The sequence below is a fragment of the Neophocaena asiaeorientalis genome, unplaced genomic scaffold (assembly GCF_003031525.2).
Source record: "Neophocaena asiaeorientalis asiaeorientalis breed wild unplaced genomic scaffold, Neophocaena_asiaeorientalis_V1.1 scaffold54, whole genome shotgun sequence".
Classification (NCBI taxonomy): Eukaryota; Metazoa; Chordata; class Mammalia; order Artiodactyla; family Phocoenidae; genus Neophocaena; species Neophocaena asiaeorientalis.
This window is the reverse complement of record NW_020174938.1, coordinates 72,200-87,635: the sequence shown is the minus strand read 5'-3', so window position 1 is coordinate 87,635 and position 15,436 is coordinate 72,200. Positions and strand designations below refer to the sequence as shown.

At 36.5% G+C, this 15,436-nt stretch overlaps 1 protein-coding gene across 1 annotated transcript in view; it reads left to right on the top strand.

Moving 5' to 3' along the window:
• Nucleotides 1-15,436, top strand: part of SCAPER (S-phase cyclin A associated protein in the ER) — a gene marked incomplete at its 3' end in the record, with an annotated part of 213,744 nt that overhangs the window by 129,270 nt on the left and 69,038 nt on the right. Inside the window, exons 9-10 of the mRNA XM_024761693.1 lie at nucleotides 9,656-9,918; nucleotides 12,729-12,962. Of these exons, the coding sequence (XP_024617461.1) occupies nucleotides 9,656-9,918; nucleotides 12,729-12,962 (497 nt within the window). The remainder of the gene's footprint in view (nucleotides 1-9,655; nucleotides 9,919-12,728; nucleotides 12,963-15,436) is intronic.

Here is a 15,436-nt window from a genome sequence, read left to right as displayed (position 1 = left end):
TCGGCACCATACAGTTGCTACAATATCTGCTTAGTTCATTAGCATCCCAGCTGCTATTTTCTGCTGGGTGTCTTGGAATCTTGCCCTGTATATGCAAAGCTTAGCAGTTGTCAGACTTCTTAGGGGAAGATTGAATGCAGATTCTTTTGCCTTACTTTCCTGCAGTTTCCCCCTCTCCAAGATTTTTTCCCCTGAAGCCCCAGTTGCTTTAGACTCATCGAACTCCAATATCTGTCTTAGCTAGATAGGACTGCTGGTTTCTGCTAGAACTCACTTTCCTACACTGTGAATTCCAGCAGTCTTCAGGGAAAATTCTAGGGTGAATGTGGATCTCATGTTGTTGTCCCTATTCTCAGGAATTGTAGTTCCTCGAGTCTTGCCTATACTGGTTGCTTTCCAATGCCTTTAAACAATTCATTTATATATTTCGTCTAGCTCTTGTAGTTCTGTTTGGCAGGAAGAAGATTAATTTTAATACAGGCTACTTTGTCATGGCTGTAAGTCCAAATACATATTCAAGCACACATGGAATATTTACCAAAATTGACACAGTAAACAAGTTTCAACAACTTTCAGATGACTGAACTTATTCTGCCTGTCTTAACACAGTGGAATGAAGTTAGAAATTAATTACAAAAGTGTAGCTGTACAATTTTCAGATTTTTGGAATTTTGGAATATATATCTGAATAATCCATGAGTCAGGGAAGAAATCACACTGAAAATTAGAAAATGTCAGTTGAATAAAAATGAACATTTGAAATCTTTGGGATTAGGGTAAAGCTATGCTTTGAGGAAATTTTCTAGCTTCAATTACACCAATTAGAAAGGAGGAAAACCTAAAATCCATACTCTGTCCATCTCAAGAAGTTAGAAAAGAGCAAGCTAGACCCAGGGAATATGGAAGGAAAAATACAGGTGAGAATAGAGAAAAATTAACAAAGCCAAAATGTAGTTCTTCAAATAGACCAATAAAATTAACAGACTTCTAGTAATACCAAGAAAAAAAGGAGACAAGGCCTAGCACCAGGAATGAAACAGGGGCATTGGCACAGATCCCCAAAATATTAAAAAGAAATTATGAGCAATATTATACACTAAATTTAGAAATTTAGAAGAAATTACCAAATAACTTGAAAAACATAACAGAAGTTGCATATCAAGAATTAGAAAAACTTGAAGGAATGTAAAAAAATGTGAGTTAATAATGAAACATTTTTTCACAAAGAAAATTCCAGGTCAAAATGGCTTCACCTGTGAATTCTTCCAAACATTTAGGTAAAGATACATTCAATCTTAAACTCTTCCTCAGAATAAAAGAGAGATCATTTTATAACCTTAATATCAAAACCTAAAAAGCATATTATAATAAAACATTTTCTCTTGAACATTGAACAACATATTAGTGAATTAAATACAGCGATAAATAAAAATGATAACAAATCACAGTCAGGTTGGGATTATTCCAGGGCTTTTTTTTTTTCTTTTTCTTTTTTCCTTTAATATCTTTACTGGAGTATAATTGCTTTACAATGTTGTGTTGCTTTCTGTTGTATCACTATATGCATACGTATATCCCCATATACCCTCCCTTTTGCGTCTCATTCCCACCCTTCATATCCCACCCCTCTAGGTGGTTGCAAAACACCGAGCTGATCTCCCTGTCCTATGCAGCTGCTTCCCACTAGCTATATTACATTTGATAGTGTATTAATGTCAGTGTTACTCTCTCACTTAGTCTCAGCTTACCTTTCCCTTCCCCGTGTCCTCAAGTCCATTCTCTATGTCTGTGTTTTCATTCCTGTCCTGCCCCTAGGTTCATCAGAACCATTTTCTTTCTTTTCCTTTAAATTCCATATATATGAGTAAGCATATGGTATTTCCTTTTCCCTTCTCCATTATGAGGGTTGGCTTTTCATCTTGTTTATGTTTTCCTTTGCTGTGCAAAAAAGCTTTTAAGTATCCTGAGGTTACATTTGTTTATTTTTGTTTTTATTTCCATTTCTCTAGAGGGTGGGTCAAAAGGGATCTACTGTGATTTATGTCATACAGTGTTCTGCCTATGTTTTCCTCTAAGAGTTTTATAGAGTCTGGCCTTACATTTAGATCTTTAATCTATTTTGAGTTTATTTTTGTGTATGGTGTTAGCGAGTATTCTAATTTCATTCTTTTACATGTACCTGTCCAGTTTTCCCATCACCACTTATTGAAGAGGCAGTCTTTCCTACATTGTATACTCTTGCCTCCTTTCTCAAAGATAAGGTGACCATATGTGCATGGGTTTATCTCTGAGTTTTCTGTCCAGTTCCATTGATCTATATTTCTCTTTTTGTGCCAGTGCCATACTGTCTTGATTACTGTAGCTTTGTAGTATAGTCTGAAGTCAGGGAGTCTGATTCCTCCAGCTCCATTTTTCTTTCTCAAGATTGCTTTAACTGTTCAGGGTCTTTTGTGTTTCCATACAAATCGTGATATTTTTTGTTCTAGTTCTGTGAAAAATGCCAGTGGTAGTTTGATAGGGATTGCATTGAATCTGTAGATTGATTTGGGTACTAGAATCATTTTCACAATGTTGATTCTTCCAATCCAAGAACATGGTACATCTCTCCATCTATTTGTATCATCTTCAATTTCTTTCATCAGTGTCTTATAATTTTCTGCACACAGATCTTTTGTCTCCTTAGGTAGGTTTATTCCTAGATATTTTATTCTTTTCGTTGCCATGGTAAATGGGAGTGTTCTCTTAATTTCACTTTCAGATTTTTCAGCATTAGTGTATAGGAATGCCAGAGATTTCTGTGCATTAATTTTGTATCCTGCTACTTTACCAAATTCATTGATTAGCTCTAGTAGTTTTCTGGTAGCATCATTAGGGTTCTCTATGTATAGCATCATGTCATCTGCAAACAGTAACAGCTTTACTTCTTCTTTTCTGTTTTGGATTCCTTTTATTCCTTTTGCTTCTCTGATTGCTGTGGCTAAAACTTCCAAAACTATGTTAAATTAATAGTGGTGAGAGTGGGCAACCTTGTCTTGTTCCTGATCATAGTGGAAATGCTTTCAGATTTTCCCCATTGAGGACGAAGTTGGCTGTGGGTTTGTCATATATGTCCTTTATTATGTTGAGGAAAGTTCCCTCTATGCCTACTTTCTGGAGGGTTTTTATCATAAATGGGTGTTGAATTTTGTCGAAAGCTTTTTCTGCATCTGTTGAGATGATCATATCGTTTTTCGCCTTCAATTTGTTAATATGCTGTATCACATTCAGGGATTTGCGTATATTGAAGGATCCTTGCATTCCTGGGATAAACCCCACTTGATCATGGTGTATGATCCTTTTAATATGCTGTTGGATTCTGTTTGCTAGTATTTTGTTCAGGATTTTTGCATTTATGTTCAACAGAGATATTGACCTGTAGCTTTCTTTCTTTGTGACATCTTTGTCTGGTTTTGGTGTCAGGGTGATGGTGGCCTCATTGAATGAGTTGGGGAGTGTTCCTCCCTCTGCTATATTTTGGAAGAGTTTGAGAAGGAGATGTGTTAGCTCTTCCCTAAATGTTTGATAGAATTTGCCTGTGAATCCATCTGGTCCTGGGCTTTTGTTTGTTGGAAGATTTTTTTTTTTTTTTTTTGTGGTACGCAGGGCTCTCACCATTGCGGCCTCTCCTGTTGTGGAGCACAGGCTCCGGACGCGCAGGCTCAGCAGCCATTGTTCACGGGCCCAGCCGCTCCACGGCATGTGGGATCTTCCCGGACGGGGGCATGAACCCGTGTCCCCTGCATCGACAGGCGGACTGTCAACCACTGTGCCATCACGGAAGCCTTCTGTTGGAAGATTTTTAATCACAGTTTCAATTTCAGTGCTTGTGATTGGACTGTTCATATTTTCTATTTCTTCCTTGTTCAGTCTTGGCAGGTTGTGCATTTCTAAGAATTTGTCCCTTTCTTCCAGTTTGTCCGTTTTATTGGCATAGAGTTGCTTGTAGTAATCTCTCATGATCCTTTTTATTTCTGCAGTGTCAATTGTTACTTCTCCTTTTTCATTTCTATTTCTATTGATTTGAGTCTTTTGTTTTTTTTCTTGATGACTCTGGCTAATGGTTTATCAATTTTGTTTATCATCTCAAAGACCCAGCTTGTAGTTTCATTGATCTTTGCTATTGTTTCCTTCATTTCTTCTTCATTTATTTCTGATCTGATCTTTATGATTTCTTCCCTTCTGCTAACTTTGGGGGTTTTTTGTTTCTTCCTCTAATTGCTTTAGGTGTAAGGTTAGGTTGTTCATTTGAGATGTTTCCTGTTTCTTAAGGTAGGACTGTATTGCTGTAAACTTCCCTCTTAGAACCGCTTTTGCTGCATCCCCAAGGTTTTGGGTCCTTGTGTTTTCATTGTCATTTGTTTCTAGGTATTTTTTGATTTCCTCTTTGATTTCTTCAGTGATCTATTGGTTATTAAGTAGTGTATTGTGTAGCCTCCATGTGTTGGTATTTTTTACAGATCTTTTCCTGTAATTGACATCTAGTCTCATAGCGTTGTGGTTGGAAAAGATACTTGATACTCTTTCAGTTTTCTTAAATTTACCAAGGCTTGATTTGTGACCCAAGATATGATCTATCCTGGAGAAATTCCATGAGCACTTGAGAAGAAAGTGTCTTGTGTTGGTTTTTGGATGGAGTGTCCTATAAATATCAATTAAGTCCATCTTGTTTAATGTTTCATTTAAAACTTGTGTTTCCTTATTTATTTTCATTTTGGATGATCTCTCCATTGGTGAAAGTGGTGTGTTAAAGTCCTCTAGTATAATTGTGTTGCTGTCAGTTTCCCCTTTTATGGCTGATATTATTTGCCTTATGTATTGCGGTGCTCCTATGTTGGGTGCATAAATATTTACCATTATTATATCTTCTTCTTGGATCAATCCCTTGATAATGATGTGGTGTCCTTCTTTGTCTCTTGTAATAGTCTATTTTAAAGTGTATGTTGTCTGATATGAGAATTGCTACTCCAGCTTACTTTTGATTTCCATTTGCATGGAATATCTTTGTCTATCCCCTCACTTTTAGTCTATGTGTTCGTGGTTTTGAAGTGGGTCTCTTGTAGGCAGCATATATATGGGTCTTGCTTTTCTATGCATTCAGTCAGTCTGTGTCTTTTGGTTGGAGCATTTAATGCATTTACATTTAAGGTAGTTATTGATATGTATGTCCCTTTTACCATTTTGTTAATTGTTTTGGGTTTGTTTTTGTAGGTCTTTTCCTTCTCTTGTGTTTCCTGCCTAGAGAAGTTCCTTTAGCATTTGTTGTAAAGCTGGTTTGGTGGTGCTGAATTCTGTTAGCTTTTGCTTGTCTGTAAAGGTTTTAATTTCTCCATCGAATCTGAATGGCATCTTTGCTGGGTAGAGTAATCTTGGTTGTAGGTTTTTCCCTTTCATCACTTTAAATATGTCCTGCCACTGTCTTCTGGCTTGCAGAGTTTCTGCTGAAAGATCAGCTGTTAACCTTCTGGTTATTCCCTTGTATGTTATTTGTAGTTTTTCCCTTGCTGCTTTTAATATCTTTCTTTGTATTTAATTTTTGATAGTTTGATTAATATGTGTCTTGGCATGTTTCTTCTTGGATTTATCCTGTATGGGACTCTCTGCACTTTCTGGACTTGTTTAACTATTTCCTTTTCCATATTAGGGAAGTTTTCAACTATAGTCTCTTCAAATATTTTCTCAGTCCGTTTCTTTTTCTCTTCTTCTTCTGGGACCCATATAGTTCGAATCTTGGTGCATTTAATGTTGTCCCAGAGGTCTCTGAGACTGTCCTCAGTTGTTTTCATTCTTTTTGCCTTATTCTGCTGCTTATTATTTGCACTATTTTATCTTCCAGGTTACTTATCCATTCTTCTGCCTCAGTTTTTTGGCTATTGATTCCTTCTAGAGAATTTTTAATTTCATTTATTGTGTTGTTCATCATTTTTTATTTGGTCTTCAGTTCTTCTAGGTCCTTGTTAAAGTTTTCTTGTATTTTCTCCATTTTGTTTCCAAGATTTTGGATTGTCTTTGCTATCATTATTCTGAATTCTTTTTCAGGTAGACTGCCTATTTCCTCTTTAATTGTTTGGTCTGGTGTGTTTTTACCTTGCTCCTTCATCTGCTGTGTATTTCTCTGTCTTCTCACTTTGCTTAACTTACTGTGTTTGGGGTCTCCTTTTAACAGGGTGCAAGTGCATAGTTCCCGTTGTTTTTGTTTTCTGCCCCCAGTGGGTTGTGTAGGCTTCCTGGTGGAGGGGTCTGGTGCCTGTTTTCTGGTGGATGAGGCTGGATCTTGTCTTTCTGGTGTGCAGGACCACGTCCTGTGGTGTGTTTTGGAGCGTCTGTGACCTTATCATGATTGGAGGCAGCCTCTCTGCTAATGCATGGGGTTGTGTTCTTGTCTTGCTAGTCATTTGGCATAGGGTGTCAAGCACTGTAGCTTGCTTGTCTTTGAGTGGAGCTGGGTTTAAGAGTTGAGATGGAGATCTCTGGGATTTCTTTTGCCATTTGATATAACGTGGAGCCGGGAGGTCTCTGGTGGACCAATGTCTTAGACTCGGCTCTCCCACCTCAGAGGCACAGGCCTGACACCTGGTCAGAGTGCCAAGACCCTGTCAGCTACACGACACAGAAGAAAAGGGAGAAAAAAAGAAAGAAAGACAGAAAAAATAAAATAAAATAACGTTATTAAAATCAAAAATGAAAAATAATTATTAAAAAGTAATAAAAGAAATAAAAAGACAGAAAGAAGAGAGCAACCAAACTGAAAAACAAATCCACCAATGATAACCAGCACTAAAAAATGTACTTAAAAAAAAAAAAGACAGACCGAACCCTAGGACAAATGGTAAAAGCAAAGCTATACAGACAAAATCATACAAAGAAGCGTACACGTACACACTCACAAAAAAAGGAAAAGATTTTATATATATATATATATATATATATATGTATGTATAAGGGAGCAACGAAATCAATAAACACTTCTACTAATGTTAATAAACTGTAAATACTAAAGTAAGATAAACATATAACCAGAAACAAATTATTTGCAGAAAGCAAATCCCAAGTCTACAGTTCTCCCAAAGTCTGCCGCCTCAATTTTGGGATGATTTGTTGTCTACTCAGGCATTCTACAAGTGCAGGGTACATCAAGTTGATTGTGGAGATTTAATGCGCAGCTCCTGAGGCTGCTGGGAGAAATTTCCCTTTTTCTTCTTGTTCATACGGCTCCTGAGGTTCAGCTTTGGATTTGGCCCTGCCTCTGCGTGTAGGTCACCTGAGGGCATCTTCTCCATTCAGACAGGACAGGGTTAAAGTAGCAGCTGATTAGGTGACTCTGGCTCACTCAGGCTGGGGGGAGGGAGGTGTATGGTATGCGGCTTGAGCCTGCGGTGGCAGAGGCCACTGTGACGTTGCAGCAGCCTGAGGCATGCCGTGTGTTCTCCTGGGTATGCTGTTCCGGTATCATGGGACCCGGGCAGTGGTGGGCTGCGCAGGCTCTCCCGAGGGGAGGTGTGGATAGTGACCTGTGCTTGCACACAGGCTTCTTGGTGGCTGCAGCAGCAGCCTTAGTGTTTCGTGCCCTTCTCTGGTGTCCGTGCTGATAGCCATGGCTCGTGCCCATCTCTGGAGCTCGTTTAGGCAGTGCTCTGAATCCCTTCTCCTCGTGCACTCTGAAACAATGGTCTTTTGCCTCTTAGGCAGTTCCAGACATTTTCCCGGACTCCCTCCCATCTAGCTGACTAGGTCAGTGTCTACCAGTTCTGACTTTCACTACCTCGTTAAGTCTCACTGCTGCTTGGTGGGTGTGGAAGTTCAGCTCCCACTGACACTAGGTGTGAGGGAAAGTGGAGTGCTGAGTAAGTACAGTTCCTACTGCTTTGTTTAGTGTTATTAATGCCAATTGGAGGTAAGAGCTCAGCTCACATTTTGCTGACATTTGCTGACATTGTTTTGGTGAGGGAATTGGACCACCATCTGCTTCTGCCAGGTGGGCAACGGAAGTTCAGCTCTCTGCTTACCCCTATTGAAACTATGGGGTGGAAGTTTTCCACTGACGTTTGGCTAGAATAGAAGGAATATTGCCAAAATGGTTGTCTGTTTTCTTAGGCCATCCTTTTCTCTGTCCTTTGGCTTGGCAAAACAAGTTTTGCTGTTGCCTGTTTTGTCTATGTCAGTTGGTCCTTCTGGATTGGAGGCTTTTTATAGCATCCTGTCAGCAATAAACAAAAACAGAACTCACTGCTGTGCTGCTTTTCAATTCCCAGGGTCACTAGGCAGTCCACCTACTACTTTCTATCTTTTAAAATCGTCCTGTGCTTATTTTGTATGTTTTTTTCCAGAGTTCTTAATTGTAAGTAGGAGGACGTGGAAATGAAGGTGAGGCTACTCCATCTTGGCCAGAACTGGAAGTCTTCATACTAATTTTGATAGATTACAATTAGCCTATAAAATTTTAAAAATTGTGGCTATCACTGTATACATATATATCTCAGGTTGTGAAATTTTGAAACATTTTGGTAGAAGCTTATTTATTTTAGGCTAGTTTGCTCTGTGACTTTGGATACAGGCCTTCATTTTCTTATGTGTATGGTGAAATACTGGACTAGATCATTGAGGGTTCATTCATTTAACACTATAATCTTATGATCATTAAAATAGTTTTTTACCTTTTTTTCCTACGTCAGTGTATACTGTTAGTACTGAGACAGGGGAAAAAGAACGTGGATTTTGGACCAAGGCCTACGTTTGGATTCTAAAAGAAGGGGAGGTGGTTTTTACATATTCATTGGGTATGGACATCAGAACCAATTTGCCTAGACTTACATCTTGGCTTTACCTTTACTAAGTGTGTGACCTTGGGTAAATTTCTCAACCTCTCTTTGTCTCAGTTTCCTCACTGGTAATATGGGAATGATAGTACTGATCTTAGAGGGTTGTTGTGAACCCTCTAAGAGGGTTTATTTAAAAGAGTTACATCTAAGGCACTTAGAACGGTTCTAGCACATAGTATACACAGTATAAATGTTATTACTTTCTGACTATGGGGACTTAGGTCAGTCTTTTTTGTTTTTTAAGGATTTATTTATTTTATTTTTGGCTGCATTGGGCCTTAGTTGCAGCACACCGTATCTTCATTGAGGCATGTGGGATCTTTCGTTGTGGCACATGGGTTTCTCTCTAGTTGTGGCACACAGGCTCCAGGGTGCATGGGCTCTGTAGTTTGCGGCATGCAGGCTCTCTAGTTGAGGTGTGTGAACTCAGTAGTTGTTGTGCTCTGGCTTAGTTGCCCCTTGGCATGTGGGATCAGGGATCGAACCCATGTCCCCTGCATTATAAGGCGAATTCTTTACCACTGGACCACCAGGGAAGTCCCAGGGTCTTAGGTCAGTCTTAATCTCAGTTTTATCATTTGTAAGCTAGGGATAATTATACCTACCCCACAGTGTGGTTGTAGGAACTAGAGAATACACACACACACTTGTGCACAATACACCTTGCATAGTAATTAGTGTCATGTTTATATTTTAGTTATATTTAATGGGAATTAGGTTGGAAAATGTTATTTTGTAGGTTTTTGAAAACGTTTATCATCAAAGAAATCTTGATTTATTTTCTTCCCTCAATTGCGTAGAACGGAAAGATGCTGAAGGATGGGAAACTGTTCAGAGAGGAAGGCCTGTTCGTTCACGATCAACAGCAGTGATGCCAAAAGTTTCATTACCAACAGAAGCATTAAGATCAAAGGATGACAGTGATAAAGAAAATGTACGTCTTCTACCTGACCAAAGTATTCAGAAAGGTGAATTTGTTGGAGGTGGACCTTCTAATACTATAGAATCTCGGCTCAAAGACTCATTACTCTCATGTGATCATCCTCTCGCAGAGAGAACCCAGGTAGTACATTCTGAAAATCCTTTTATTGCTTTTTTATAAAGGATATATATACGTATGTTGGAATGTCTTAATTTTTCTACTTCATTTTTTACTTTTATTGTGAAAAATTTCAGATCTACAGAAAAGTTGCAAGAACAGAATAATGAACTCTCCTGTACCCTTTTCGTAGATTCACAGATTAACATTTTGCCACATTTTTTTCTCTCTCTATTTACATATCACATACTCATATTGTATGCTAAACATTTGAGAATAATGTGCAAATATCATAACCATTCACCTTTAAATGCTATAGCATATATCTCTAAAGAACAAAGAAACTCTTTTACATAACCACACTATAATTATAAAATTCGGGGAATTTGACATTTATATAATATTGTTATTGAATTTATAGTCTGTATTCAAAAATTTCCAGTTGTCCCAATAATTTCTTCATAGAATGTTTTTCCATGATGCATGATCCAATCTAGAGTCACACATTGTATTTGGCTTTGTTTCTTTAATGTCTTTCACCAGGGACAGTTACTCAGCCTGTCTTTGTCTTTCATGACATTAATATTTTTGAAGTATACATTGTGGGTTTTTTGTACAGTGTTCTTCAGTTTGTTTATTCATTATTCACTTTAGCTTATACATCTTTGAGAGAAATAAAGTGATTGTTCTTAGCCTCACATTTAAAGGCATATCATATCAATTTACCCAAGTTTGTTAACTTTGATTACTGGTTAAAATGGTGTCCTCCTGCTTCATTTGTAGTGTTATTTTAAATGGTGATGAAAGTAGAATAACTTTTCACTTGCTCTACTTTTACTTCCTACAATTCGAGTATAGAGTGATTTATATTTAAATAATTCTTTAAAGTTAATATTCCCAGTACTCTTCTGTCAGTCCATTTGAAGTTTATTTTACTTACTCGGTTAAGCAAGTCATTTTTTTTAAAAAACAGGACTTTAAAATAATTTTTATTTTATTATTATTATTATTTTTGGGCCACCCTGTATGGCATGTGGGATCTTAGTTCCGAGACCAGGGATTGAACCTGCACCCCCTGCATTGGAAGCATGAAGTCTTAACCACTGGACCGCCAGGGAAGTCCCAGCAATGCATTTTTAAAAGATATTTGTTTACAAAAAAATTTTATGTTCAGTTAGTATAATTTTATGTAAAATGTCCAATGAAATATAAGAGAGATTCTTTGATAAGGTACAGGGACTAAGTAAAAAAGTTGTAAAATAGTTGTCATATTTCTCAGTCCAGAATAGTATCTGCCTTTTAAAATTCTCTCCTTTTACTTGTAGGATATTTATTTTTATTAGAAACTGTACTCAACTTCCGTGGTTTTTTTCCTTAATGATAATAATGGCTCTTAATCCTACATTGTTCCTGATGTTTTATAACTCTTTAATGTATGTATGTTTTGTGCCCACATGAGATTGAAAGCTCCTTGTGGGCATTATCTTATGTTGCCTTTTAATTTCCCACAATATGGAGCAGAGTCAAAGATACGTAGGAAGTAATCAGTACATAGTTGTTGGGTGAAACTTTAAGAAACTTTTAAATGTAGGTAAATTTGATGATGAAGTCACTTTCTATATCACTTAACTAACATCTGGCATTCTTGGTACATGTATTATATTTTAACTATAAAAGTTAACAGTGTAAAAATTATGCTGATTTTGTGTAATGAATAAACTTATGTGATTTTTTGAGGTTTTAGAAATAGTCTATACATAGAACTTTTGAGTAATTATTGTTAAATTATTTCAGTATAAAAGTTCACTGCTTGTGGTGGCCAAGCTAATATTAATAATTGTTTTCTCCACTGTCATTCTGAAAATGGAATTAGCATTTTTATATATTTTTCAACATTATAGTTTAGCTTTGATTTTGTTATTTAAGCTGATATTGATTTTTTAATAAACAGGGTTGACTATATTGTGAAGATCAATAATGCTAATGTAAATATTACTGAGAAGATTATAAACCATGGTGACTGATGTATGGATAATGTTGATAGCAATATAAACATTGTGATGCAATTTGAATAATGCTTATGCTAAAATGAACACTTTGGGACACTTTAAAGTTCTAACCAATAGTAGGATTTTTGAAGTAGTTTATATGACTTGGACAAGTTTAATATTTATATAAATACTATATCAAACTAGGGTTTTTATGGCCACTGCACTGTTTATCTAATGTTTATTTAAGTAGTGATGTGAGTAAGTTTTAAAGTCGCAATTTTAGATTTTAGTTCTTCTCCTTGGAGTTCATTACTCTGAGTATAGCTGGAAAACATAGCACCATTCTTTCTGTACTCTGTTAGAAAGTGAAAATAAAGGCTTGTTCCTATTAACTAAACTAGAAAGTTTTTAAAAAATGGGTATGTATTTGACTTTAGCATAAGTTGTATTTGTTTAAGTGGTTTTTATGTTTCTCTTGGTTATGTGTTAAATATTTCTAAAGGGGAATGGAGAGCCTATTGAAGTCTAAAGAATATGAATTGCATAATGAAACTGCATGCTGACATATACTCTACTTTTTATGGTGTATTTCTCTTTTATATCTGAGATTTGGTATTATGTGCTATGTGGTGTCCTAAACATAGTAGATGTGCAAATAAAATTTGTGGCTGCTTAATGGTTTCTCTTCTTATACTTGAAACATACCAAAAAATGACTGAGTCATCTGTCAGTCAACTGCTGCTTTACAGTTGATAGGTTAAGCAGAATCAGGTTTTCTAGAGTGAAATAAGTTGGCGAGTATTTTCCATTATCTCTGATTCAATCTGTAATATGTTTCGTTAGTTCACAGTGAGTACACTGGATGATGTCAAGAACTCTGGCAGTAGTTTCTTACAAGACAATTCTGTGCAAACTTCTGAAATACCTGCCGTTCACATTGATATAGAGTGTGTTTCAGTTACTCAGCAAGCTGACACACCTTTGCAAGCAAGTGAAGACAAATTTTCAGAAGAGAAAGAAAGAATAGAAAGTGAAATGGATCCTTCAGATATTTCAAATGTGAGTGCTGCTAACTTGGTAAGAACAACTTATCGGAATTCTGAGTAAATATATTAAAGAGACATAAAACCCAATAATAAAAATTTGTAATGTATATTTCTGTACACTTTACAAGCACTTTTTAACATAGCATTTTATATATGTTATTTCACTTTAACATTTTATTCTTATAGCAATCTTTTGATATAGTTAAGTTTCTTCTTATTTTGTAGAGGAAGGAAATGAGACTGTGAGAATTAAATAACTTGTTCAAAATCATTCACATGGTGTGTGATTTGATCACATGTTCTTTAGCATTAAGAAACTATCATAATAATGTTTTCTATGCAACATCTACCACTCTGATAGATGGGAAATTGTGCTTAATGAACTTAGCTTTTAGAATTCTCTTAACAGAGTACTTTAGACAGTTATTATCTCTTGCTTGGAGTTGGTCTTTAAGATGAAATTTATTTATCATCCCTATGGCAGAATCTTTAAAAATGCATTGACTTAAAATTACTTACATAGGTTTATGTTTTTGGATGACTATTTAATTCTGCTCATGTCTTTCTCCTTCCCATTTTAGTATTAAGATACTTGGCCTGAGTATAATTCAGATTAGGTCATGTTGGGTTTGTTTAAAAAGTAATTTTCAAATGGAATAGGCACATATAAAAAGTTGTTGAGAAAAAATTCAAATTTAGTTCGTTTTTCTTTTGGCAATTGACAAGGAAATTTAGTTTTTCTGAGATATACATTTTAAAGTAATAACTAGAATTATGACTTATAACATTATACCAGAACATATAAGATTTTTAGAAATTTCACATAATGTCTGAAACATTTATATTAACATATTTCCATACAAATAACCCAAAGAAAGTTTAGTATTAGGTTCTGTTTGTTTCTTTCTTTATACTGCAGGTTCTTATTAGTCATCAGTTTTATACACATCAGTGTAAACATGTCGATCCCAATCGTCCAATTCAGCACACCACCATCTGTACCCCACTGCGGATTTTTCTCCCTAGGTAGGTTTATTCCTAGGTATTTTATTCTTTTTGTTGCAATGGTAAGTGGGAGTGTTTCTGTAATTTCTCTTACAAATTTTTCATCATTAGTGTATAGGAAATGCAAGAGATTTCTGTGCATTAATTTTGTTCTGCAACTTTACCAAATTCATTGATTAGCTCTTGTAGTTTTCTAGTGGCAGTCTTAGGATTCTCTCTGTATAGTATCATGTCATCTGCAAACAGTGACAGTTTAACGTCTTTTCCAATTTGTATTCCTTTTATTTCTTTTTCTTCTCTGATTGCTGTGGCTAGGACTTCCAAAAGTATGTTGAATAATAGTGGTGAGAATGGACATCCTTGTCTCATTCCTGATCTTAGAGGAAATGCTTTCAGTTTTTCACCATTGAGAATGATGTTTGCTGTGGGTTTGCCATATATGGCCTTTATTATGTTGAGGTAGGTTCCCTCTATGCCCACTTTCTGGAGAGTTTTTATCATAAATGGTGTTGAATTTTTTCAAAAGCCTTTTCTTCATCTATTGAGATGATCATATCATTTTTATTCTTCAATTTGTTAATATGGTGTATCACATTGATTGATTTGCATATAGTGAAGAATCCTTGCATCCCAGGGATAAATCCCACTTGGTCATGGTGTATGATCCTTTCAGTGTGTTGTTGGATTCTGTTTGCTAGTATTTTGTTGAGGTTTTTTGCATCTATATTCATCAGTGATATTGGTCTGTAATTTTCTTTTTTTGTTGTATCTTTGTCTGGTTTTGGTATCAGGGTGATGGTGGCCTCATAGAATGAGTTTGGGAGTGTTCCTCCCTCTGCAGTTTTTTGGAAGAGTTTGAGAAGGGTGGGTGTTAGCTCTTCTCTAAATGTTTGATAGAATTCAGCTCTGAAGCTATGTGGTTCTGGACTTTTGTTTGTTGGAAGATTTTTTTTTTTTTTTGCGGTACATGGGCCTCTCACTGTTGCGTTCTCTCCAGTTGTTGAGCCCAGGCTCCAGATGCGCAGGCTCAGCAGCCATGGCTCACAGGCCCTGCTGCTCCGCGGCATGAGGGATCTTCCGGGCCCGGGGCACGAACCCATGTCCCCTGCATCGGCAGGTGGACTCTCAACCACTGCGCCACCAGGGAAGCTCTGTTGGAAGATTTTTAATCACAGTTTCAACTTTATTACTTGTGATTGGCCTGTTCGTATTTTCTGTTTCTTCTTGGTTCAGTCTTGGAAGGTTATACCTTTCTAGGAATTTGTCCATTTCTTCCAGGTTGTCCATTTTATTGGCATAGAGTTGCTTGTAGTAGTCTCTTAGGGTGCTTTGTATTTCTACGGTGTCTGTTGTAACTTCTTTTTCATTTCTAATTTTATTCGAGTCCTCTCCCTCTTTTTGTTCATGAGTCTGGCTAATGGTTTATCAATTTTGTCTTCTCAAAGAACCAGCTTTTAGTTTTATTGATCTTTGCTATTGTTTTCTTTGTTTCTATTTCCT